The sequence below is a fragment of the Candida metapsilosis genome (assembly GCF_017655625.1).
Source record: "Candida metapsilosis strain BP57 chromosome Unknown scaffold4, whole genome shotgun sequence".
In the NCBI taxonomy this organism is placed as follows: domain Eukaryota; kingdom Fungi; phylum Ascomycota; class Pichiomycetes; order Serinales; family Debaryomycetaceae; genus Lodderomyces; species Lodderomyces metapsilosis.
Genome location: NW_027138162.1, coordinates 694280 through 720589, shown reverse-complemented (window position 1 = coordinate 720589; position 26310 = coordinate 694280). Strand labels below are relative to the sequence as shown.

Here is a 26310-nt window from a genome sequence, read left to right as displayed (position 1 = left end):
AAACATTAGAAAAATTAAAATTGAAGATTTGAGATGAGGTTTATTTTGCAACTTTGAATCATCCGTAATGGCAAGGAACGCAAAGACCACCACCGAGGACAACTCCGACTTAGACGAAGTTGATGCTTTTAATGAAAATAGATCAAAGATATTACTAGACCAGGCGGGAGAGTATGGCCAAGGTAGAGAATCTGAAGATGAAGATTCACAAGAAGAGGTCATGGGATCAGATGATAGTGATGACGACGATGATGAGAATGAACAGAATGATGAGGATTCCGAAGAGGAAGATGAAGACGAAGACGTTGACAATGTCGACGAAGAGAAGGGTTGGGGTGGTAGACAAAATTATTATGGTGGAGATGACGCCAGTGATGATGAGGACTCGAAGCAAATGACAGAGGAAGCATTGAGACAACAAAGAAAGCATTTGCAAGAGTTGGAAATGGACGACTATGTTGATGACGAGATACTAGAGGATTGGCAAAAGAAAGCGGATACTTTTGATACAAAAGACACTGTTGTTTCGCAAGTTGTTATCGATACATCAACCAACCTCGAATCCCTTGATGACGCTGAAAGGTTAAAATTACTCAAACAGTCGTTCCCAGAGTTTATACCATTGATGAAAGAGTTGGAGGAGCTACAACCAAAGCTCGATGAGTTGAAGCTGTTGGATCAAAATGTGTGTACTAAAATCAAAGTTGGCGCATTATCAGGTTACTTGGCATCGATCACATCATATATGGCAATATTTGTTGACAATCTCCGAAATGGAGAAGGGTTCGTCTCTATGAAGGACCATCCAGTAATGGAGTCGATATTGAGTTCTAGGGAGGTATGGCGTCAAGCAAATGAGCTTCCATTGGAAATCAAGGAACAAACTACGGAAATCACTAGAGAAACTAGCTCGAGCGATATTGACGAGGATGATTTTGTTGATGCGAAAGAGGAACAAGATGATGGCCAGTTAGTTGAGAATGTGGATGAAGAAGAGGAGCGTCCTAGTCATAATATTGATATTCATCAAAAGAGGGTTATCAGGCGGGCTCACCAACCAACAGGAGATGACTTTACCGAGGCAGACATTGATGATATCGATATGGAGGACAAGACACGTCGTAAAAAGACTTTGAGATTTTACACCGCTAAAATCGACAAAGCAGCGGCACAAAGGGAAAAGTATACTTCTGGTGATATGGATGTCCCATATAAAGAGAGGTTATATGAAAGACAACAAAAGTTGATTGAAGAAGCAAGAAAGAGAGGTCTTGAAAAGAAGGATATTGACGAAGACGAGGAAGGTGAAGTTAATGATGATGCCTGGGATGAGGATGATAATGGGTATTACGATGCCCTCAAACAAAACAAAGAGCTCAAATCGGCAAATAGGAAACTTGCGCATGCAGCAGCTGTCAAAGCAGCCAAAGAAGGAAAATTGGCTGAATTACAAGAGGAAGTTGGACAAGACGGAAAGAGAGCAATCAACTATCAAATCCTCAAAAACAAAGGTCTCACGCCTCACCGTAAGAAGGAGTACAGAAACTCAAGAGTTAAAAAGAGAAAGCAATACGAGACTGCCAAGAAGAAACTCAAATCAGTTAGACAAGTTTATGATAGTGAAAAGAGTAAAGGTCCTTATGAAGGTGAAAAGACTGGTATCAAGAAAGGATTATCAAGATCAGTTAAGCTTGTATAGATTTCTATTAACGACTAAATTGGATATCATCAATTCTCAAAATGGATTTTACACATTCCGAGGCCAAGACAATAGCACTGGTACTCACCAACACTGGTTGTAAAACATTCTCGTCAAATGTATTCGAAGCTCCTGATCTTCTAACGGATATACCAGCATTCTTTTCTCCATTCTCGTGTCTATTTCTCAAATCAGTAACAACGTTTATAGGGTTCAAACCAGCATTTTCCGCCAAAGTGGTAGGTATCACCTCTAACGCAAGAGCGAATTCTTGATAGACGAATTGCTCTACACCAAATAGTTTATTTGCTTCCTTCATCAACTGCCTTGAAACTTCAATTTCTGGAGCACCACCTCCAGCAATCAATGCCTTCTCCTTGACCAAACACCTAACAACACACAAGGCATCATGTAAGGATCTCTCAGTTTCGTCAACAACTAAATTGTTTGCACCTCGAACAACAACAGATACAGTAGGCTGAGTATTTTTTGAAGTGATTCCTGTTATTTGGACAATCTTGGAGCTAGAACTTTCAATTTCCTCAACCAAGTCAGCCGAACCCAACCTGTCTTCGGTGAAATTGTCAACATCAGCAATTGGTTTACATCCAACGGCCTTGGATAAAAATTCAACTTCATCTCTTTCAATATCCTTAATCACCATGATGTTTAACTTTGATAAAAAGTGCAAAGCCAAGTCGTTTACAGCATCTCTCAAAATCGACTTTTGTATCAACAAGACATTACACTTCGCTTTCTTTATCTTTTTACATATGTTCAACAAATATGCTCTTTCCTCTTTCAAAATTTTATCCATTTGTCTATAGTCGTTAACAACGACGTTATTTTCCATATCTGGCTTTGGTGGTGACAACTGAAACTGGATTAATCCAATCTTGGCTTTTTCCATCCTAGTTGGTCCTCCAGCATTTTTAACAACATTTTGAGTCAAAACAACACCATTGATTAATTCAGTATCATCAATTGTACCCCCTAATTTCTTGATCAAACGGATATCGTTTAAATCAACATTGTTCTTTTCGTTATTAATGACTTTCAATACGGAGTCCACAGCCAATGGGGCCAACAACAGGGAATATTGTGACACAATTTTTGAACTCAATGAAGTGGAAGCAGCCTTGATCAAAAGCTCTCTATCTTCCAACTTGATTTTCGAAGACATGTCCAAAAGTATTTCAACACTACGTTGAGCTGCTCTTTGGAAGGACTCAGCAATCAATGTGGGGTGGATACCTTTATTCAATAGCCTTTCAGCTGCTCCTAATAGAGCACCAGTCAAAATGGCAACAGTTGTAGTTCCATCACCAGCTTCCACATCTTGTGCATGACTCACATCAACAAGCATCTTGGCGGCTGGATGTAAGACAGCCATATGTTTCAAGATAGTTGCACCATCATTGGAGATGATGATTTCCCCTTTATTTGTCCTGATCATCTTGTCCATTCCTTTGGGACCTAATGAGGTTCTAATTGCATCTGATACTGCTCTTGCAGCTAGGATATTGGCCCTACGCACTTCTTGCGGTTTCTCTTTATCCTTAAATGTGGCATCGGATGGTGCCTGTTGAGGTCTGGCTACAGAAGTCATTTCCTTAGGTGATGATAAAGGAAGCTGTGATTGTAGGAAGTTTTCAAATTTTTTTTTTTCTTTTTTTTCTTCCTTTTGTTCAGTTCGGTTCGAATTGATTCCATCGCGTCTTACGCAGTACCAGACTAATGGGGGAAGATTACACAACATTCGAAAAGTCTGGCGTCACGGTGGATGAAATTCTTCAATGCTCATTCTCCAGGTGGTGTGACTTGTTCAAGGACCATTTGTATCCGTATAGAGTTATTAATCCACTTCCACCCAGTTTCATTGAATACTTACTAAGCGATGGTATAAAACTAGCTACAAAGCAGGAGAAACTAGAACAAACAAGTGATAATGAGTATAGTGATTGGGAAGAGGAAGATGTAACTGAACCTGAGCCTGTGCATCTGAAATTTATTGACTTGCATGATCAAATTAACAAATATGTACAAGAGTTGGGCGGCAAGGTGATCCCCAAATTGAACTGGTCAGCTCCCAAAGACGCGAGCTGGTTGATCCCAGGAAATACTATCCGATGTATCGAGGCGAATGATATATATCTACTTTTAAAATCGTCGGACCACATAGTTGATGACTTGTTACATCCTTTTCTGGAAGTTGAAAACGCAAACGATATAAAGGTGGCATATGAATTGGTTTTGAAGAAATGGATCGATATCAATCCTGCATTAGAGTTTAGGGTATTTGTTAAAGATGGCAAGATATTAGGAGTCTCGCAACGTGATTTAAACTACTATGACTTTTTGGACGACTTACAATCGGAGCTAAATGAGAAGATGCACGAGTTTGTATACCTGAAGGCAGTTTCGAAGTTGCAATTGAACAAGTTTATCCTTGACGTGTATATCCCACGACCATTTGACAAAGTTTACATCGTCGATGTGAATCCATTCCTGCGGAAATCGGACTCCTTATTATTCACATGGAATGAGTTGCTAATACGAACTCCTAAGGATGACAATGATTATGAATTTAGGCTAATTAACGAGACTAACATTGGAGCATTTGCAAAGAAGCAATACAGTGAAAGTCAAGTGCCAATAGATGTTGTTGGTGCAGCAAATGACACTGAAGCGTTGATCAACTTGGCTCGAGAGTGGGATAAATTGCAATCAAAGGAGGACAAAGGTGAAGTATGATTACTTCAGTCAATGGTAACTTCTTGGCCGCACAGATTGTTCTTGATGGTGGGATGTACAGACTTGAATAAACCTGTCCACTGCTTGATGGAGGGACTAAACTGTTTACCATGGCGTGCCAGTTTCTACACCAGCTAAGGAGGCTTATCTGATAAGTGCCTTTTTTCCCCTTCTCAGGAAGCTAACCACGTGCAATATATATGCCCCGGTTGGATCCAGAGTGAAGAGTTTAGTCGAGTTCTCACCTGCTCAGTTTTTACGCACCGTTAATTTATATTTCTATAATAAGTACGAACTATCTAATGGAAATGGATGTCAGGAAAGAAGACGATCACTTGATCTAGCTGGTTATGAGACTCTAGCCTAAACTAAAAATACTTGTTCTGGTACCCCCACGCCCAAATTCTCACTTCGATTCGGCCTCGATATTGTCTTCTTGTTCATCACTGTTCTTTATTTGATTAACACCATCACTACCAATGTCTATAGGTTCACATGATGCATCTTTGTCATCGAATTCTACCCAGTTAGTAATGATCTCGCTGTGAGCTTTAAATATACCTTCATTATACATATAATGCTTTTCTTTACCTAAAGCGAGTCGTATAAGCCAGCTCTGTATTACTATCGTTAGAAGGTATATGGGGAAGTATATAACCAATAACGCTACTATAGCTGTGTTGAGTAGTGTCATATCTCTATGTGATTTTGACACGTCGGATAAATAAAGTTGGAATGAATTGCACGCACTATTTAAACTCCGAGAAAGGGTTCAGCGCAAGCATTCAATAGCAAACTACTTTTAACCACACAAATTTCCGCTACTGTTCTTAACAATTTCATAATGTCACTAATTGCTACAGAGAGAAACATATTCCCACAAGGCTATCGTGGGCGCTTGACTGAGGGTGTGACGTATGACTACCGCAACAATAACTTGTTATGGGTCGACATCATTCAAGGTGAAGTACATCGTATACTGATGGATGATCTCAACAAGCATGATGTGTTGAAATGGGATGATTCAAAAGAATCAATTGGATTCATAGCGCTTACTGAGAATGAAGACGTGGTGTTAGTTGCTGCCAAGTCTGGTTTAGCATATGGTGATTTCAAAAATGGCACATTAAAGTATTTCTTTCAATATCCATTCACCGAATCAGAAAAAACTAGATTGAGATCCAATGATGGTATCATAGACCCTTGGGGCAATCTTTGGATTGGTGTAATGACGGATTTCCCGGTTAGTGCAAAAGAAGGGGTTCAACCCGAAGGAAAATTGTTTCGTATTACTCCTGATTTGAAAGTGGATGTGATGTTGGAGAACACGAAAATTTCCAACGGTATGGCTTTTAATAACGATGGAAGTGAAGTCTATTGGACTGATTCGTTAAACTTTACAATTTTCAAGTTTGATTACGATCATGAATCGAATAAATTGAGCAACAAAACGGCATTTATTGAAACTAAACATTTTTATCCCGATTACGAGAGTCCAGAACCCGATGGATTGGTTAGTGCACTCAATGGACATATATATACAGCTGTATTTTCAACTTCAACGATATTGCATGTCAATGAAAAGGGTGAATTGTTGGAAAAGATTCAAATACCAGCAAAGAGATGCACCTGTGCCACAATCGGTGGACCTGATGAAGATGATTTATTCGTCACTACGGGCCACTTGAAACTAGATGATTTCGGTGCCAAGATTGATGCAGATGACGTGTTTGGTGATCTTGGTGGATTCTTGTTTAGATTGAAAGTGGGCAACAAGGGCCAAAAGAAAAATATATGGGGTGGTAAAGTTGATATATAATAGATTTAGTCATTTTCATTTAACTGCAATACTCGTTGTACGAACTCCTCTACTAATTCGTTTTGTTCGACTCCGCCTTTTCGTAAATCATTCAATTTGAGATTCATTACTTCGAGTTTCTGTTCCTGATTGAGGTTGTTGATGAACCCATCTTGTAGAATTGTGAGTATTGATAGAAGGTGAAACTGCAAGGCTGGCTGCTTTAGTAGATATTTAATCTGATCATCTTGGATAAACTTGTCAAACTTTGTCATGGGTTCAGAAGATGAACTACTGGAATTTGGTGGCTCTATGGCGGGTGGTTCACTGGACTTGGTGTCCTCATGTTTGTGAGCTTCAGACTTGTAACAGGCTAATGAACAGTAAGCTATCTTACACGTGGGGCATTTGTATTTGCTTTCACTTTTGGAACATATTTGGCAGAGCATAAGGTAATGAAGAAATGGAGAGATGAGATGTATTTTCTCCTACGCCGCACAAGACTTTTTCATAGTTACTTTGCATTATCACATTACATAGAAAACTAGTACAATATCACCACCACCATGATCAACATGGCGAGGAAAAGTGACACTAAAAGGGTATAGGTTGGTTTATCCTCAAGCGTTGGCAAAGATTGAGAAGCTTGTGACTTAAACTTTCTAGATTTCTTCGGATGCAGCTTGGCATGTATGTGACACTTGGATCCCACCTTACGTTGCCGTAGCGGTCCTCTCTTAGAGTCAAATGGTTTGAATGGAAATGGCAAAGAAGTTGATGAGACGTTGTTCGTTAATGTGTTGGCAATTATTCGGTTTTCAGTACCTCCAATTTGGTCCGCACAGTATCTTTCACGGAGAGTCTTGCTATCAAGTGATTCACTTGGATGGCATGGAATTGCATAGTAGTATCCAAACTCCTCTAATTGTGATTTCTTTACTTTAACTCTGATCACTGGCTCAGGTTCCCCTGCTGATTTGAGACGCTTGACCATCAAGTCTATGGTGTCTAGTTTCTGCTGTAGCAGTTCAACAGCAGTGTCTAATCTCTGAAATCTGCCTTCGTATACAGAACTGGAGTCAGTTGGTTGTATAGTGGCCCGAATAGCGCTGTTACCATCATAATTATTCAAGTTCAAACCCCTTGTCAGCTGTCTCGTTGAAACTTGTTTGAGCAGCTGAAGGCTAGCATTATCTTTCCTCAAATTATGACGATTGTTGATAGCTTTTTCTGTTTGGTGGAGTAGTTCAAAGTACTTTATTCGTTCTTGAATTTTTGGTTGCTTGATTTGCATTTGAGAGGGAGAGGAGACACGAGGTTTCGAAACCGGCCGCAGTTGTAATGATGTTGTAGATTCCTTTGTTTCCCTATGAGGTTGCTTAACCTGCATCTGTAAATCCAATACAGTTTGTTCTAGTAAGGAAACTTTACTCACTAGGTCAGCAATAACATTTGAATGACGAGCATCATCCTGCGAAGTGTTGATTACATCAATTGAAAAATTCAACTCCTGTGGTGATAGATCTGGTGTTGCCAATTGTGTTCCATACGGTTTAGACAATACATCTTTGTCCATTGATTTGTGATGAACTGTTGAGGGTGGATCTGTAGGGAGAGCAGTGTTATTGCATTGTTGTGAAAAATTATGTATGCAAACGCGCGTTGAATACATCAACTAATTCGCAAGAACATCTTCTAAAGGTTCAGGAAAAGACACAACACACCACCATGGATGAATCGATACAGCAGATACAAGAGAGCCAAATTAATGAAATACAAAATGGGAGTATTACGGTGTCTTCCCTTGAGATGCTAAAGATTCAATTGAGAGATGATGTCAATAGAGAGTCACCAGTAATCACTACAAATTTATCAGATATGGTCAACAGTTTCAATATAATCATTAAAGGTGACCTAAGTACAGATGAATCCCTGCTCATCCCCGGAGTCTATCAAGTCCTCGTGAATTTAGTCGCAAGGAGTGACATAAATCGAAAATTTTTCACGACTGCTTCAGCAGAAATACACGAGTTTTGGAAACTCACTCAATCGTTACTTCATAAACACGATGATTCATTACACTGGTTGATATTCACCTTTCTTGGACAATTTATAGTCGAATCGCAGAAAGTTGGAGATTACATGAGGTTTTTGCATACTGAAGGAATTCATAAACTGATTTATCAACACTTGGACACCGACAATGACACCGAAGCACTCGAGATTGCATATGAGCTAATTAAAGCTAATGCTGATAATTTAGATGAAAACGATAATCGACTTATAGATACCATCAAGAACAAACTTGATAATCTCCAATTGGATGAGGACAATGAGTATACTGAAAAGATGGTGGAAATACTGGCATATTCAGGGCCTGATAAGAAGGCGTTCGAGGATATACTCACGCTCTTGTCGCAGGTGGAAGACTCAGCTCTAGCGAGAAAGATGTTGGTTGCTGCTAGTTTGCTTTTCACTAATAAGCCTACAGATGTTCCATTCACTCAGTTAGCCTCACATAATCCGTATGTTTTTGCAGTTTGTTGCATTTCAATTGGAAACTGTATTGAAAGCGATATTACTAGAGAACTGACTTATGAATTGGTGGATGCAAAATTTGGTGTTGACAAGTTAATTGATACGTTTTTTAAAAATTTTAAGGTTACCGATGTGATACAGATTCAGGCGATTCATATGTGGACGAATTTGATGAATTCTGACGTTTCTGACAAGATAATAAAGCTCTACCAACAAGAGCTTTTAGCTCTTAACCAGATTGTGATTGACAACTCACAATACTACCGTGAAATTGCTGCATTGTATCTGAAATTCTTGAGAAAGTTGCTTAGTCACACCACAGCAGATGTATCGATTGAGTTTATTAGACAAATTAATGCAACTGATGGGTCTGACCACCTTCGTGTCAAGTACATCCTTCTACAAAAGCTCAATTTTGATACAAAGGTTGGGTATGACGAACTATTGAAATTGATTAAGTCAACTGTGGGCCAAGTTGACCAGCTGGATGTATTGGAACAAATTAAAACAATATCGATTATGAATCAAAACCTCACCTCAAGCAAGATCGTACTTGATTCACAAACTATTGCAGACGATTATCTTCACCCACTTGAAAAGCTTCTTACACAGATGAATGCTACTCAAGTTTCTACTACGCAAGATGTCAATTCTTGGCAAGTGAAAGCTTACAAGAATAATTTGAAATATGTGGCTGCGACAACTACCAAGGTTATTGAGCTTGTTTCGAATGAAGTTTGCTTAAACGATTTTGCCAGTCTTGAATCAATTTGCGGTCAAATCATCACTGAATGAGTAGCTTGCACTTGGCAGGCTTGCTCAGCTAGCGATCCACTTCCGCCAAATAATCCCATCAACGGAGACCTTTTCCCTAAGATTCTTCCCTTGATACGCCGTAAACGGAATGTTCAAGCGACTCGGATAACATTCTAATTTTTTTTGGGTTTGGTTTTGTGTCGTGTCTCGGCATTCGAAGGGCTAAATGGTGAAATTTTTATTTTCTTAACTAAGAGAGGCGAGTTTGTGTAAAACTATGTCAAGCCGCAGTCATTACCTTATTGGGCAACTCCGAGGGGAAAGAAACCCACAGTTTCCTCAAAACGCCACAAAGATCGAACCCAAATGGTGAAAAATTTTGTCCTTTTTTAATGCCATACTCCTAACCGGTGCTGCATTACGTTATATAAAAGAGTACAGATCCGCCAAAACAAAAAAAAATAAAGCATATCATAAAGAAACCTCTTTTTTTCTTTCCAAAGCTATAAAAAGATAGAAATATGACTGTGCAAACTGTATTTTCCAACTTGGTAAGGGAAGAACCCGACCCAATCATCAAAACCATGCAACAATACCAAAAAGACACCAACCCAAACAAGATTGACGTTTCAATTGGTGTCTACAAGGACGAAGCGGGCGCATGTTACGAGTTCCCTAGTATAACCAAAGCCAAACAGATTTTACATGACAATGATCCAGGACACAATTACACGAATATGGCCGGTATTACCGACTTTGTAGCTGGTGCACAAAAGCTTGTGTTTGGAGAAGACATTGTGAGAGAAGGAAAATTAGCTTCAATTCAAGCAATTTCGGGAACAGGATCGTTGCATATGGCCATCTTGTTGTACCGTGAGTCAGGTTACACTAACTACTACATAGGGACCCCCACGTGGCAAAATTACCAACCCATGATTGAACACGTGGGTGGCACTGTAACCACATACCAGCATTATAACGAAGAGACTAGATCGGTTGATTTTGAAAATTTGTTAAGTGTATTGAATTCAGCACCAAGCAAATCTGTTTTCCTTTTCCAAACATGTTGTCACAATCCAACTGGAGCTGATTTTTCCCACGAACAATGGCAACAAATTGGTTCTATTATGCAAAAACGTCAATTACTTCCTTTATTGGACACTGCATACCAAGGATTTAGCTCGGGGAACCCTGATGAAGATGCTTGGCCTATCCGTTATTTGTACAGTTTAAATTTGGAATTTATCGTTTGCGAATCATTTTCCAAAAATATGGGATTATACTCCGAACGTTGTGGTGCAGTTCATGTCGTTGTTCAAGATAAAGATTACGTGCCTAATGTCCAAAGCAACTTGATTGCTCTTTTCCGCGTTGAATGTTCATTTGCACCTGCATTTGGCGCTAGATTAGCAGCAATCATTTTCAACAATGATAAATTGAAAAGTCAATGGTTGAATGAATTGAATGAAGCAACATCAAGGTTGAAACGTTCGCGTCAACGCATTTTGGAAAAGTTGACTGAATTAGGAACTCCTGGTGATTGGCAAAACGTAGTTGAACAAAAGGGATTATTTTGGTACTCGGGTTTAACCAAGGATCAAAATGAGCAATTGATTGAGAAACATAATGTTTATTCGACTACAATGGGTAGAGTTAATGTTGCAGGATTGAATGATGAAAACATAGACTATTTCTGTTCTGCAATTGACAAAGTTGTTAGAAATACTTGATACCGTGAAAAAAAATTGTTATAAATTTTGATTAACCATAATATATAAACTAAACAAGTAGCTTAAAACTCCCAATTTCCTATAAACATTAAAAGACAAGCAATATAAATATGCAATTAAAAAGAAAACGTATCTCCAAGTAGAAATCGTAGCGTCGACCCCCCAATTAAAGTCACTGTAAAAACACTCCTCTACACATTTGTCAAACCATGAATTTTCTTCAAATGTGCCTTCAAATTGTCCTTCCTGTTGAAACATTTTCCACAATTGGGTTCTTCACACTGGAATGGTTTCTCCGAAGAATGTGACTTGAGATGTCGCTTGACATGTTCTGGACGTTGGAATCTCAGGTTACAAATTGGACACTTGTGTTTTTTCCTTGGGTCAACTTTATCATTCTTTTCCGATCGGTTATTACGCACTTTTGGTCGCGTGATATTGAGGTCATCGGGGATAGGAATAGTGACTGTTCCATCTTCCTCAACGATGCTTTCAAAAGAACTGTTCGAACCCTTGTTGGAATCTTCTTGCTTTGATGACTTAGCTTTAGCCCTAGAAGATCTCCTAGTGGGTTGCTTTGGTGTAGTTGAATCCGCTTTCTTCTTCTTGGAGTCTTCAACGGGGAAAGTAGCCATTGGTGGTAATAACGTTGGAGTCGCTGAAGAAGATACTTGAGTGCTGGATCGGCGGCTCTGGTCCTCGTGACTAGGTTCTTCCGCCAAATTGGTGCTCAAGTCAATTGACGCAGATAAATAACCACCATTAGACATCTTTTTATGCTGGTTAAATGACGACACTGATTGGTTCAAATTTTGAGTGATTTTCTTGTCCAACAGAGGATAAGACCCATTGTTGTTAAATTCAGCCAGTAATAAGTCGATTGAGTGTATTTGTTCATCTTCGTTGCCAGACAGATCCTGCAAATACTGCTGCAGCTGTTGCAGCAGCTGCTGTTGTTCATTATTGGACTTTGGCAAAGGTACCATGGCGTTTGGCAACAATAAGGTCGAGCTCGAGCTACTCTTGGCTTGTGGACGTCTACTCATTTGATCCAAAACTTCGTGATCTCTTCTATTCTTTCTGATCAAGCTTGAATAAGACTTTGCCTTTTTCAATTGCTTTAAAGCGTCATTTTCCTGATCTTCCAACTGTTGATCGTCATAAATTTCACTCTTGAAGGGACTGAAAAAAGTCGATTGCGACGACTTCAACTTTTGCGAGCCAGGAGTTAACAAAGGGGTCGCTGAAAAGTTGTTTGCTCCATAGTGGTCGTCATCATCCAATGAGTTCATACCTTGTGATGGTGTGTAAAACGGATTCAACGCTGAGTTATATGACGAAGCTGAGTTTGTCTTTGATGCAAGTACGGCAGCTGTGGCATCCAAAGATACCCTTGATCGTGATCGAGAATGACCCTTGATCTTATTTGCTGGTGTTTTGGTAACCTTGTTAAGCGCAGTAGCCGCCAAATTTATTGGGGAAAATGATTGAGCACAATTTCTCAATGGCGTAGTGTATGAGGACAAAGACATGGATTTATTTCTGCCAGCCCTTCTAGGAGTAGAAGTGAAATGCTGTTGATTTTGCAACTGTTGCATATGATGTTGTTGTTGTTGCTGCTGCTGCTGCTGTTGTTGTTGATACATAGCTTGTTGCTGGTAATATGGTTGTTGGGGCAAGTTTTGTTGATAGCCTGTACCACCATGCTGTTGGAATTGTTGCTGATGCAAGGGTGATTCAAATGAAGGTATTGAACCCAATGAATAAATAGTATTTGAGGAAATAGACTCAGGTATAGCTGAATTTTGACTTGGAGGGTCCTGACTCAACGACATGACAGAGTTGTTGTGGTTATGAAAGCCTTGATTACCGCCTGCCTCATCCAAAGACACATTTCTCGAGTGACTGAAACTAACGTTGTCGGCGTCTACAACATTTATACCCAATCCGGATTCATCCGTAATGTAGAACTTGTTTTCTGGCAAGTTTGTTGAGATCGGCACAACCTCGTCGTCAAACATGGAACCATCATCGAGATACTCAGTTTTGTTTTGGAAGGTCAAACCTTGTGATAGTTGTTGTTGTTGTTGTTGAGGTTGTTTGTACTGCAGCTCCTTTTGTAGCGGATTTTGCTGCGATTGCTGTAGTTGGAACTCTTGTTGTTGCTCTCCCAGCTGTTGTTGCAGCTGTTGCAGCTGTTGCTGCTGTTGCTGTAGTTGGGACTGTTGTAGACTTAAAGACAACAAATGATTCTGTGGAAATTGTTGTGTTGTTTGATCATACAAATCAAATGCAATTGTCGAATCATCAAACGGTTGGGCCAATTGGGTCGGAGAACTTAGCAAGTAATTTTCCATTATATGGATTCTTGTTGTGTATTCCTTTAAATTTTCCAGCTATAGAACGACGATACTGGAAATAAAAAAAAAATAATAATAATAAAAAGTAAAGTGGACAACAGATGAGCGATTAAGCGATGGGTTTGAGGTTGTCTGTTTCAATGAGTATATATGCTTATAGCGATAGCCTTTGTCAGTATATGAGATATCCAAATGAAGCGCTTTGAATATGAACTTTTATGTTTTTTTTTTTTGTTTTGTCTATACTGGGCTGTGGTTGTAGGGTATATTCTAAAGGTTCATGAAACAAGATAATATTTGGCGGGTGAATAGTTTTAAAAAAAATGGGTTGAGTATCGAACAAAGGTGATCTGTTATGGTTGGTTGGTTGGTGAGAGGTGATAAAAGCGAATGTGTATGTGTTTTGATGAGTTAAAAGGTAGTAGTAGTAAACTTTTGTAATAGTTCTGTTTTCTTGACCAGTCAAGTGATGGAAAAGTTTGAAGGTATAAAATAAAAAATAAAATAAAAAATAAAAAAATAAAATAAAAAAAAATAATATTTGTATACATATATGAAATTGAATAAGAGAAGAAAGAAATAAAATAAAAAACTATAAAAACTAGAGCCAACTGGGTTACACTCAAATTTAACAGTGTTTCCATACTTTATGCTTTTACTGTAACTCAATTGAATAACCGAAGGTAATAATATTCATATTCATATTACTAATATCGACACTTAATGCATCTAATGCTGTATAAGCTCATGATATATTTCTACGCGGGCTTAGAGTTTATTAAGAATTTTTTTTTTTTTTTTCTTATTACAAATTAGACGCCTGATTCAATTTTTGTCTTTACTTAAGCAGAAAATTTTTCTTAGTTCAAACTAATGTGAACTTCCGTATATTGATTTACATATATAAAGCTTATTGTTGTATAGGTCACATACTAATGAAGATTATTGAGTAGTCATAACTTTTTTTTTAAAAAAAAACATGGATCTGACAATAGCTTACAAATTGGTCTATACCCCCCAAAAAAATGTGCTGTGCGCACAATGACTATACCTTAGCTTTGTTAGTTGTTATATATACATACTCGATGTAGGGCAACGACCCTCCTTCCACATCAACAGGCGCTCATCTATGGGCTAGCTTTGCCCAATCCTTTGTATTCTCTATTTCCCATGCCTTTCGTTTGCTGACTCAGAATCCTCTCCACTCTTGAACATGGCTGAGTCTTACACTGGTCGCCTTGTAATTGCTTTTTGCGTGCACAAAGAACGATTCGAATGAGACAGAAAAGTTTTTTTTTTTTTTCTTTTTTCATGCATACCGCAACCCAAACCAGAACAATGAAGGCAAGAAGATCAAGGTGGATTGGAAAAAATAATAGTGTCCATAGAGATCTACGAGAGGACAGCTTGCTAGTCAATTTTAAGGGTGATTTTACATTACCCCTAACCTTACCGAGCCTCGTTCGTTTGTCCCACTTTTATAACCGAGAAACGCCAAAAGAAAAATAAAAAAATAAAAAAATAAAAAAAATTAAATAAAATAAAAAATTTGTCGTTCTCATTCGTAAGACGCGTCACACAGGTCAAAGGTCGTGTCGTGGTCAACAAGTTTTTTTTTTTTTTTTTTTTTTTTTCAATCATAACCCCGTCGTAAATCAAAAATGAGGGGCAAGCAGTATCGGAGAATGTAACACTCTTCACAGGAGTGAGGTATATTGTCGATTTGTTAAAGATGTGTAGCCTTCTTGACTATGTCTATAAATAGTTATTCGAAACAGTCCTTGGATACTTTTATTTTGATAGCAATTCGGATTTAATTACCACATATGATAATTGACACTATAAATTTCTAGAAAAAAAAACTTGAGAAGAGGACGAAACGGGAGGGCGGAAATGTATCCAAAAGTATAAACCAATCTCTGTCTTATGACGCATTCCAGTTGGATTCCTTCTTGTGCATTTCGTTGCTCGTCTATATACACAGCAACGTATGTTTTTGCCTTTACCGGTAATTACAAGGGCCGATAAACTTCCTCCGTTAATATTGCTCGTTTTTTTTTTTTGTAAGCGCCGAAAGAAAACAACCCACTACAATACAGAAGGCAATTCTTATCGACTTAAACAATAGGGATTGAAGAGGTTTTGTGGACTTAGAGAACAATTTTTTTTTTTCCATTAAAAACATTTTCTCCCACGTCAATTGTCTTGCTTTGTGATACCTCTGCAACATAGTCAATTAGGAAATACCTCTTGTGCATATTACATTTGCTAATAACTACTTATTAGTTTGCCTTATGCAAGGTTTAATTAATACATAAAGTATTTGCATATATTCATATTTTTTTCTAAAAGAGGATTAAGACCGAATACTTTGTAGGATCGGCGGTAAAGAATGTTCCTCTGATCTTTATTGTTCATACTCAACTCAAACAATTTCACCTGGAAGGGAGCTCTTATTGAGGGTGGCATCTACTAGATCACTTACTCTTTCCACCATTTAAGCTTACTACAAATGAAGGCCTGTAGTTTGTGATTTCATAATTGCATTACAAACAAAAGTTGCCCTTCTGATTTCATAGAAAGTGCTAAATATAGAAAATGAAAACAGAGAGAAGCAAGTCTACACAGAGAAGTATTTTTTTTTGGTTTTGTGTCATTGTTTTGCGGCTCGTTTATGCGCCCTTTTTCTTCATTTTAAGAAGGAAGACATATACAATTGATCTCCATTGGTCCTCAGTTTTCTCCTTGCGGATACATAAATAGGAGAAAAAATGTCTCTAATGGTAAACATTGTCGATTTGATTAATGCCCGTAGAGAGACATCCTTTCCTCAATAACAGCGGTGCAGTTGGAAAGCAGGGAACGCGCTGGAAAAGTACTTATCCAAACACAATTAAAAGGAGGCAAAATACGGTCGGATAAAAAAGCTGGGACTTCTTTTCTTCTTCCGCTTCTTAAAAGCGAATGACCTACATTCATACATGCTCGCTCTTTTGCCCTCAAATTGTGAAACATGACGTAACTTTGCACGCACATATCCGGCGGCCTTGCAGCATAAACTACACAAAATTTATTAGCAAAATGCGGAAAGCATATGATTCTATTACGTAAACAGGAAGATGGTGATTTTGTGTACTTGATGCAACCAAAAGCAAACTGTCGATGGAGGTACCGAACTTGCTTCAGATCCCTATGATTTATATCCTCTAATCAAGCGTGCTACGGAACCCACATTACTGTTATTTCCATCGAGGTATTACACTTCAAAGGCGGTTTTATAATTTGACATAATATTCAGTTACATAATCAAAAAAAAAAGGCATAATCTACTATCACATCGGGACTATATTTATTGCCAACTACTCGCTCCGGTGAGTCAGCTCAATTAGCTTACCAGTGTACCAATTCCCGTTCATGATACAAATCTCGCCATTTTAATCATACTGTCTCTAGATATACGCTCCGTCTCCGGCGTCTTGTGCTCATTAATGTAATCATTCAAGTTCATCATTTTGAGGAAACCAAAGCACATCAATAATGTCTCTAATTTATTCCACAAGGGTAATTGAACTTTGGAGAATAGTGGGTGATAAGTTTTAAGGATCCGCCATTTCGACAACACAACAAGCTTAAACAAGTACATGTTTAAGTCGTTGTAGAATTGCTTCGAAAGTAGCCGAGCTGGTGGTATTTCATCAACATCTTCATCGTAGACAACATTGTATCCTGTGGTCGTCATTTCAGCTTCTACCTTCTTGTTGAAGCCCCAATCGGGCACCAATTGCATGTAGTTTAGTTTGATGGCAATAACACCTGCGATAAGACCAATAACCTTTGTGTATGTTTTGAATACCAGCTTTTGGTTGAGCACGTAGAGGCGGTGCAAGTCTGGGTACCTTTTAGAGCCTAAGATGGAAAACACCGGCGATGAAGCAATAATCAACGCAATTGAGATGAGATTGGGTATGTAGATCAAGTTGGTAATTGAATTGGACTTGTGAAACACATACGCCGCAAAGTTTTGAAATATCGAAGCTTCACTGTCAGCCTTTCCATGCCCATACTTGATGGCATAGAATCGATCCAATATGCGCTCTTTAAATGAGTAGCCAGCAACAAGCGCGGCAATGACGACATTGTGAAGTAAATAATTCCGACTTAGATTCTTCCAATTTATTCGGCTGTAGTTTCTACCAAGCAGGAAATTGATCCAGATGGGGTTGAGTATGTATCGTTTTAGGAATGGAGATAGATACATCATGTTTAGCTTGTACTTTGTCGGTGTGAGGTAGTTGCTTAGTATTTGCGCATACAATATGGGAAAGATTATGTACTCTTTGTTTTGGTATATCTTCATCAATGGGGAGTACACCCGTGATGATTTGTATGTGGATAACTTGAATGGCTTGGAAAGACTGTCTGAAACAAGTATCTGTGATTTTGAAGGAGGATTTAATTCTCCGTGGTACACACTAAGCAATGAAACTAGAGCGTAGTCTTTGGGAAACTGATCCATGTCAACTGAGGCAAAGTAAAGGAAAACACAGGTGATAAAGTTTGCAAGTTTGTTGAGGGTGCAAGAGGAGGGCTTGTTCTGGCTCAATCGTAGCTTTTGCAACATTGCTTGATAGTATGAGAGAAGCTCACGGATTGGCTTGTTCAACGATAGGAAATTGGCCCATTGTATAGGATTCTGAAGTCTTACAATGCGAAGTATAATCACCCACTTGATCCAGCTATGTAGTGATGGGTGACATAATATCCTTCGGTATAACGGGATGATTTGCTGTGGCTTCTGCTTTTTTCTCGCCTCTGGCTGATCATGTTTCTCTTTTGTTTCAACTTGTTCCAAGTAGTTGTAGATACTACTTGACATAAGCTCATTGAGCTTCCTTGTCGATTGACTAGCCACAATCATGGTTAGCTGGGGGACTGATTTGTTATTGTTGTGGTTTTCTATATTTTTCTTATCAGATGTTTGGAATTAAGCGCGTTGCTGGGGTACAGTGTCGCACTCCCTCGGTTAAATAAAATAGGACGCGACACACATATCAATGAAAAGTAGGTCAGCGAACGAAATATTATTATAACTAAGCTCAGAAGCTTGATAATTACTGCATGGAGAAGTAAGAAGGCAATCACAAGTTACGAAGTTGTCGTTTCTGAGAGAGTGTTTCTACTGTACAAATTCAGCACGAGATGGTGTACTTTTCGCCCTGAACCTCGCACGACGCTCGACGTAAATCTTTGTGTTTAGTCGCGTTGGTTCCTGCGACAAAGACGAAAGAAAAACAAAAACAAAAAGAATTGAAAACAATCTCCTGTTAAATAATACATCCCTTTTAGGAAGTGTCAAAAAGATACAGATATTAGGTACAAACCAAACACAATTAAGATACAAGAGCATATATTCCCACAATTAACGTCGATAGCTCCTCATTTCCACTCACACGAGAATGACAATTGAAAGAACTCACGATACATACCAGGACACAGCCAATGGGAGGATAAAGGATAGAACACCATCTCCAACTGAGAGAGTAGACAGTCACCGGCGAAGCTTAAGCAAGTCAGAGACACCAGTGCAGTTCAAAATGAGACAGTTTTCGGCATCTCCAGGCACACGAAGTGATTCAGAACAAAAGCCAACTCCGAAGTCAAGAGGATTGAATGTGTTTGCTGTTTCACCTCTAGGAGCAAGGAATATGCAACGTACTCAATCGAATGAGAGTAATACATCACAAACACTGGCTTCAACGAGGCGGCGATCCTCTATGATGTCAAATACCCAATTACCACTACTACCGGAATCAGAAGCAGACTCAAACACAAGCCGATCATCACCTACTCCCAATTATGATATACCGCTCCCACTGAATGAACAACTCCTCCAAATGAGTATTGATGAGCAGTTGAGGATACTAGCGCTCAAGGAAATGGCCATTGTACAGAGAAAGGAGCAGATACAAAATCTACACAAGAAATTACGTTCCGAAGAGGGTGAGTTGCGTAAACTACGAGAAGTGGTTCAGAAATCATTATATCAGGAGATTAGTGGAGCTGCTAGCAATACTGCAAACAAACTGAACAGACAACGTACCAATTCCAACCCTAGAGATCAAGCTATTGAAAGTATTAAAGCCAAAAGGCGGTCGTCTTCGGGAGCTACACAACAATTGGAATTGAGTCCAGTAGAGGATAATAAGAGGTCATCTAAGATATGGAGTGGACTAACCAAACCGTTGAATATGTTACAGCAGTTTGATACTATGCTACAAAATGAGTTTGAAAAGTCGTTGGTATTGGATAAAGAGAGACAGCAGCAGCAAGAGCAGCAAACACGTCACCCGGAACAGCATATGCAGCAGCCGCATTTGCAAAGACAAAGAACGAGAGATCAGAATCGCGTGTCGTATCAACTGCGAAGCTCTGAAGATTCAATGAATAGCAACATTGCAATTACGTCTCCCTTACAATCAGGGACATCTCAAACTTTATCAGAGTACAGAAACAACCAAGATAGACAGTCAGATGACATGATACATACTGTGTCAGCGTCAATATGGTCCTTTGTCAACGATGTAAAGGAAAACGTATTGGCATCATTGAACGAAGAGGATACGAATGGGAGTAACGATTTTGGGGTTGATGATCAAATTATTGATCTTTCCATGTATAAAAGATAGAGTTTTATAGATAATCCATTTAAACTATCTTATAAACTTTGTAAACCTTTAATTATATCCTTTTGACCTTCATTGATATCTTTAGCACCATTAACAGATCTCAAATCTTTCAACATGATATCCTTCAATTTATCAAAATAAACCTCTTGCAAAACGTTTCTAATATTGTATTCAGCTTTCTCAATCAACGTACCAATGTTGATCAAGTGGTTGGTTTCTAAGTTAACCCCGCTGTTGAGATCAGCAGTGATGGTAGATTCTAATTGTCTAGTCAAGTTTCCACTCAAACTCAATCCATTCTTTGATTTATGTTGCAAGTCCAAAATCACAGATGTAGTTAATTTGTAAGTATATTTGGTCTTAGTCTCTGGTATAACCTCCAACACGTGTATAGAATCCCATTTTCCAGATTGATCAGTAGTTTCCTTCTTGAACAATACCACTCCGGCAAAACCGTTTGATAAATCTTCCTCAGTCTCTTCATCTTCTGCGGTATCCCAAAAGTAAACACTTGATACTCCCGAACCTTCATAATACAAATCTCTGTATATATCAAAGGCGTCATTGGCTTTTATCTCCAATTGTCGCAAGATTGATGAAGGATATGGCGGTGGTTGTTCTTCATCATCTTCAGGTTGTGGGTAATATTTGTTTGACCAAGGGGATCTATAGCTATCACCATCCCTATTATAGTCACAGCACAAGTATTCCTTACCGGATGCTTTACATTGAGCAATGGTGAGAGGCACGTCAACTGCTGATAACAATTCTTCCACCAATTCAGTGTCGGAATTTTTGGATGAAGTGATCAAGGAGCATATACTTGTGAGGTTCTTTTCAATTGAGTGAGGATCCAACCTGCTAAGAAGGTCCAAGGATGCGTCAAATATTTCTTCTGCCATGGATTATTGAGGTGTAAGGAGCAATCACGTTTGACGTCGGCAGAAAGTTCAAATGTTCGCTCCTGACAAAAATTGGTGAGACTGGTAGCGACATGTATAACCGACCAACAAAGCTTTCAGGCCAGCTATAATTCTTTTACGTCAGAGCTACATTGAACAGCCAAGTGTTACATAAAGTATCTCAGATTGTGCACTATACATGATATATATAAATTAAAAAAGTGATAAAAGGCAAAAAAATCAAAGCAAATGAAAAAGTTTCGAATTAAAGACCTAAAGCGAATGTTATTTTGAGGTGGATTACCTAACTCATGGTGTATGTAATACCCTTCGATGGGGCATACAAGATTATACCATTAAGGATACCAGCAATTAAACCAGCCATTGGCAAAGTAAAGATCCATCCGAGATAACACCAAGCAACCATTCTCCAGTTGACGGTTTTCCATTCCTTGTTACATAAACCAACAAAGACGGTAGCACCAACGGCTGATTGAGTAGTGGAGACTGGGATAGCCAATTGAGTAGCCATAACAGTAGTAACAGCGGCACCTAATTCAATAGAGAAACCTCTAGCTGGGGATTGCAAAATCAACTTGTTACCCAAATTAGCCATGATTCTGTAACCAAATGTCCACAAACCAATGGTCAAAGCAGCAGCAGCGTAACACAAGACCCAAACTGGAACTTCAGCTTTTGAGGCAGTAGTGTTGGATGTCCATACCAAGTAAACAGTGGCCAATGGACCAGTGGCGTTGGCAATATCGTTAGCACCGTGAGCAAAGGACATGGTACAAGCAGTGATGGCTTGCAATAATGAGTACATGAATTCAATCTTATTGTCGTAGTATTTGGAAGCAGTGTGCATCTTATGTAAGTCACCAGCCAACATATCTTTGGAACCAGCTTGGTTTGAAATAATATCTTGTCTAACCCCATGGGTCAAAACCAAAAAGATACATAATGGCCAGTTCTTTGGTGATTCTTTAGCCAAAGCCCAGTATTTTGGAAAACCTCTTGGGAACTTGTGTTTCTTTTCCTGTGGCTTTGCAGTGGTTCCAATATGCTCGTCTTGAACATTGACTGAGTGGGTCTTTTCAATATCGTCTTGGCTTTCATCATGGGAGTCGGACTTGCCATCGACTGATTCAGATTCAACTCTTCCATTGTGGTCAACCAAGTTTCCAGCTTCATCATATCTTCTACCTCTGTAGTAATCTTCAGTCAATTGGTGTCCTTCTGGCATTGGTGGAATGCTGTCAGTAGATTTGAACCAGTAAATTGGACCTCTGAAGATATCGTACCATTTCAATGTCCAATCTTCGTGAACCAATCTTCTTCTGTAGTATGGGAAAGCAAACAACATGTAAACAGCAAATGCAACAGCACCAGTACCGAAAATGGCTCCAACAATAGTGCTGGTTCCCAAATCGGACAAGCCCAACTTTGGAGAACCTTTCCAAACAATCAACATTGTCAAGATGGCAAATGCAGCAAACACCAAACAAGGAACCAACATCATGGCATTTCTTAATGAAGTTCTTGGGTTCTTGACTTCCAACACACCAAACTTGGAGATCAAAAAGATGATGGAAGCAAAACAACCAGCAATAGCAGGAGCAATGAACCATGAAGCGATAATTTGTGAAACACCACTCCAACCCCAGTGAATGTTTTGTCCACCTTTAGCAGCAATAGCGGCACCAATAACAGCACCAACAATGGAGTGGGTAGTTGAAACTGGCATACCAATTGAAGTGGCCAAAGTCAACCAAGTTGAAGAACCAACCAAAGCAGTAGCCATAGTCAACATCAAAACTGCTGGCTCTTCGCTGAAAACTGAAACATCAACAATTTTATTTCTAATGGTATCTGAAACTCTTGAACCAACCAAAACGGCACCAAGGAATTCCATAATCGCGGCTAAAATCATAGCTTGCCAATATTTCAAGGATCTTGATGAGACCGAAGTGGAGAAGGAATTGGCGACATCATTGGCACCAATGTTCCAAGCATCTAAAAATGCAAAAATCATCGCAATAGCGAAGATATAATCGAACTGATGTAAAGCCATTGTAGTGGATTAGCTATAGTTGTTGTAGCTTGTTGTGGATTATCAGTTAATTATTGAAGATGCTTTCTGAGGAATGTAGTTCTTAAGGAAAGAATGATTGGAAATTTTTCAAAAGTGATAATCAGTTGGGATATTTATATAAAAGATTCGTATAGAAAAGGGAGTATTCATAGTGGTAAGTTTATTAGATTGCAAAATAAGTGAAAAATAAAAAAAAAAAAAATAAATAAAAAAAAAACAGAGAGCACACAAGACTAAGCTTTTTACTGCAACACGAATTATAATATTTTGGAGTTGGCTACTTTTGTGGTTTCTTTGTTAATGCACAATGATGATATCTGAGATTTTAAGTTCTCCATTGTTCCGCTGGCCTCCTCTTGAAGGGATTTAACATGTCACCATTCTTCCATGTCGTAGTTAAATACAAAGTTAGTCTCCCCTGATGCAACATCAACCTTCTTGATCTCGTATCCTGACATTTAATGTAATCACCAATCCAATTCAATTATCTCCTCTTCCATACCTATCCTCACCTCGTGGTGTGGTTTTTCTTTTTCCTAAAGGCTGCGAAAATAAAATAAAATTTTGCCAAGATTGCAAAAGCCGTTCCAAGAAAAAAAAAAATTAAAAATTATCACCAAACAAGAAAATTATAATACACCTCCAGAGATTCAAGGTTGTACCATAATTTTTCAATAGAAGTAGTCAAGAAAAAAAAAAACAAAAAAAAAGTTGTGAAAAAGAAAAGAGCCGTCAAGCATTCATAATAAATTGGACTTACAGATGTGACAACGTGGGCCTGATTTTTTCATCGAGAAGCTTATTAGTGCCTTTAAAATAATCCACTTCCTATGACAGATCAATGAAAAGGAATAGAACGGGAGGTTTCAAAAGTGAGATGGATATTATAAATCTTATTTCTACATCTACTTACATAGTGAATGTGTTTTCTTTTTTTATTTGGCTCGCCTCATAACAATTTAATGTAACCTGATCTAATTGACAATGTTGTTTCATTTCGTACCAAATACCTTCTCTATTGTGGTTTAATTTGCTTTAAGATGAAAAACAATGGGAGGGGAGGGGAGAGGAGTAATTAAATTTCCTGTACAGAGACGTCACAAGACTTGAGCCTCTCTCAAAGGGATGGTCATACGATATGCCTAGATCGGACTTGATACGGTTATTGTTTTCCACCAACGTGCTCAAATTTAGTCCAATTCCTTCCGAATGTCTTTAACCTTTTGTGTAGATCAAGAATATTATATCGGTGTTGAATATAATTTATAACTCAATTAGTGGATCTTTAATGAAACCGTAATCGCAAAGAAAACAACAAAATCAAAACCAAAACCAACGTGGGACGTCTGCAAACAATAGACCGCAGGCAAGTCCCACTGATTGGACAAGAATTGGCAAATGAATTTTCTTCTTTTTCTTTGAACTGCAATTTTCAAATCACATTTTTAATTAAAAAATCTCCAAGAAATTTTGGTGGATAAAGTTAGGCTATGTAACCAGAACCTCCCTGTCATCTTTTTTTATTTCTTGCTCTTATTGTCTTCTCCTCTTTAATTAGCGAGGCGATTCAAACCTATACTATGTTCGTAGTATATGTCGATTGGCTTAAATGGAATCTCAAGGCGTCTCTGGTTATGATACCATATTCAATAGGACAATAAAGTATGTGGCTGTACAAATTTTGATGTCGTAATTTTTTTTGTTTCTTTGTTTTTTGGAGTCACTCAATAATAGTAAAACAGAATTTTAACAATGAGAAAGAGGGCCCACGTGGGTGCAAATTGATCTCTATTTATATTCTCAGCAAGAACCATAGTAACACAAAACACTATTTTTCTTGTATGCAGGTGCACAAAAATAAATACGATTTCTATGGTTTTGTGATTTATCTTAACTTTTGATAGGTGTTCTGTTGCGATTTTTAGCATTTGTGGAACTTCTATTCAGTCAAAGTTTCAATTATTTTACGACAGAGACAGGTGTAGACAATCTAGAAGACTAAACTAGCAAGGCGTTTGTGGCTCAATTGGAAGCCCTTAAATTCGTCGATACTACCCAATGACATTTCCATTTAAGGACTGCATCAAAAATTGCTTTTTCTTGTCTTCTTCCTTTTATCAGCTACAACTGAATAGAAGAGCTTGCAGAGAGTAGTGCATCCTAAAGCAGGGCTCATACTTTGGACTTTTCCTGACTTTTTCTGGGTGTTTTCGTTGACACTTTTGTGTATTCCCGTAAAATTGATAGTGATGGGACCATTTCGTTTCAGGAGAGGGGTACATGGGAACGGATATAGGGCAAAAGGTTAAGTACGTATAAGTACAATAACGCACAGGTTTCAGATCCAAAGGCACGTGTTCAGTGGCCAGTTTCTAATATGTACCAAGAGGTGTCTATGTTATTATAACTGCGTTTGCGATATATAATAGTCGGGCCATTCATCGTAACCCGCTCCTATCTAACGGTAATCGCTTGTCAGGATCTTATAACAGTCGTACAAAATGGACAAAGTCGGAGATCCAGTTCTCGGATAAGTTCGACGCCAAATGACTCTCGGGATGATTCTTGTAAGCGTGGTAGCCGTATCCAAAACAAAGGAACTAGGTAATATTCGTGCTCTCTTCAAATCCAAGTCTCCTACATTATGTACTTTCTTGGGGTGGTTTGAATGTCTAAGAGTAATTTGAAGACAGTTACAAACCCTGATTGCACGGCTGAGCAGCACCTCATCTCACTAGTCGGAAGCTTAATCTACCCCTCATTGAGCTATCATTGACAGCTCTAAGGCGGTTTGGATGGTGTCTCAAAAACAACAATGGAATTAAAGAAGGATATAGAGAATACAGTTTCGTAAATCAAAACCGCAACCATGTTGCTCTTTCAAAATCTATGATTGAGTTCCATTTCAGCTTGAATAAGGTTTCTGGAAAATATTGAAACGTAAAACTGCTCTGTCGAACGTTAATTGATCTAGTACAGTTTTGTGCTGGAA

General features: G+C 38.6%; 12 protein-coding genes across 12 annotated transcripts; 6 read left to right on the top strand and 6 right to left on the bottom strand. All coding sequences in view use genetic code 12, as the record gives it.

Annotated features, from left to right (window-relative positions):
• Positions 1–67: 67 nt before the first annotated feature.
• On the top strand, positions 68–1699 carry SAS10 (rRNA-processing protein; the record flags this gene model as incomplete). Its single annotated transcript, XM_067692705.1, has 1 exon — positions 68–1699. The coding sequence occupies one exon, from the start codon at positions 68–70 to the stop codon at positions 1697–1699; it is 1632 nt and encodes a 543-aa protein (XP_067548107.1).
• Positions 1700–1706: 7 nt separating this feature from the next.
• I9W82_003709 (chaperonin-containing T-complex subunit) lies at positions 1707–3308 on the bottom strand (the record flags this gene model as incomplete). The annotated part of the gene is made up of 1 exon (XM_067692703.1): positions 1707–3308. One exon carries the CDS (start codon positions 3306–3308, stop codon positions 1707–1709), a length of 1602 nt encoding a protein of 533 aa, XP_067548106.1.
• A 128-nt stretch (positions 3309–3436) lies between these two features.
• Positions 3437–4453, top strand: I9W82_003708 (cell proliferation protein; the record flags this gene model as incomplete). Its single annotated transcript, XM_067692702.1, has 1 exon — positions 3437–4453. One exon carries the CDS (start codon positions 3437–3439, stop codon positions 4451–4453), a length of 1017 nt encoding a protein of 338 aa, XP_067548105.1.
• Positions 4454–5297: 844 nt separating this feature from the next.
• Positions 5298–6272, top strand: CGR1 (Cgr1p; the record flags this gene model as incomplete). Its single annotated transcript, XM_067692701.1, has 1 exon — positions 5298–6272. One exon carries the CDS (start codon positions 5298–5300, stop codon positions 6270–6272), a length of 975 nt encoding a protein of 324 aa, XP_067548104.1.
• Positions 6273–6277: 5 nt separating this feature from the next.
• HIT1 (Hit1p) lies at positions 6278–7827 on the bottom strand (the record flags this gene model as incomplete). The annotated part of the gene is made up of 2 exons (XM_067692700.1): positions 6278–6624; positions 6969–7827. 2 exons carry the CDS (start codon positions 7825–7827, stop codon positions 6278–6280), a joined length of 1206 nt encoding a protein of 401 aa, XP_067548103.1.
• Positions 7828–7979: 152 nt separating this feature from the next.
• On the top strand, positions 7980–9584 carry I9W82_003705 (uncharacterized protein; the record flags this gene model as incomplete). Its single annotated transcript, XM_067692699.1, has 1 exon — positions 7980–9584. One exon carries the CDS (start codon positions 7980–7982, stop codon positions 9582–9584), a length of 1605 nt encoding a protein of 534 aa, XP_067548102.1.
• Positions 9585–10066: 482 nt separating this feature from the next.
• AAT22 (Aat22p) lies at positions 10067–11275 on the top strand (the record flags this gene model as incomplete). The annotated part of the gene is made up of 1 exon (XM_067692698.1): positions 10067–11275. The coding sequence occupies one exon, from the start codon at positions 10067–10069 to the stop codon at positions 11273–11275; it is 1209 nt and encodes a 402-aa protein (XP_067548101.1).
• A 191-nt stretch (positions 11276–11466) lies between these two features.
• Positions 11467–13632, bottom strand: CAS5 (Cas5p; the record flags this gene model as incomplete). Its single annotated transcript, XM_067692697.1, has 1 exon — positions 11467–13632. The coding sequence occupies one exon, from the start codon at positions 13630–13632 to the stop codon at positions 11467–11469; it is 2166 nt and encodes a 721-aa protein (XP_067548100.1).
• Positions 13633–17047: 3415 nt separating this feature from the next.
• Positions 17048–17772, bottom strand: I9W82_003702 (uncharacterized protein; the record flags this gene model as incomplete). The annotated part of the gene is made up of 2 exons (XM_067692696.1): positions 17048–17541; positions 17646–17772. The coding sequence occupies 2 exons, from the start codon at positions 17770–17772 to the stop codon at positions 17048–17050; spliced, it is 621 nt and encodes a 206-aa protein (XP_067548099.1).
• Positions 17773–19091: 1319 nt separating this feature from the next.
• Positions 19092–20321, top strand: I9W82_003701 (TDA11; the record flags this gene model as incomplete). The annotated part of the gene is made up of 1 exon (XM_067692695.1): positions 19092–20321. One exon carries the CDS (start codon positions 19092–19094, stop codon positions 20319–20321), a length of 1230 nt encoding a protein of 409 aa, XP_067548098.1.
• Positions 20322–20350: 29 nt separating this feature from the next.
• On the bottom strand, positions 20351–21223 carry I9W82_003700 (F-actin-capping protein subunit beta; the record flags this gene model as incomplete). The annotated part of the gene is made up of 1 exon (XM_067692694.1): positions 20351–21223. The coding sequence occupies one exon, from the start codon at positions 21221–21223 to the stop codon at positions 20351–20353; it is 873 nt and encodes a 290-aa protein (XP_067548097.1).
• Positions 21224–21527: 304 nt separating this feature from the next.
• Positions 21528–23297, bottom strand: PHO89 (Pho89p; the record flags this gene model as incomplete). Its single annotated transcript, XM_067692691.1, has 1 exon — positions 21528–23297. The coding sequence occupies one exon, from the start codon at positions 23295–23297 to the stop codon at positions 21528–21530; it is 1770 nt and encodes a 589-aa protein (XP_067548096.1).
• Positions 23298–26310: the final 3013 nt, after the last annotated feature.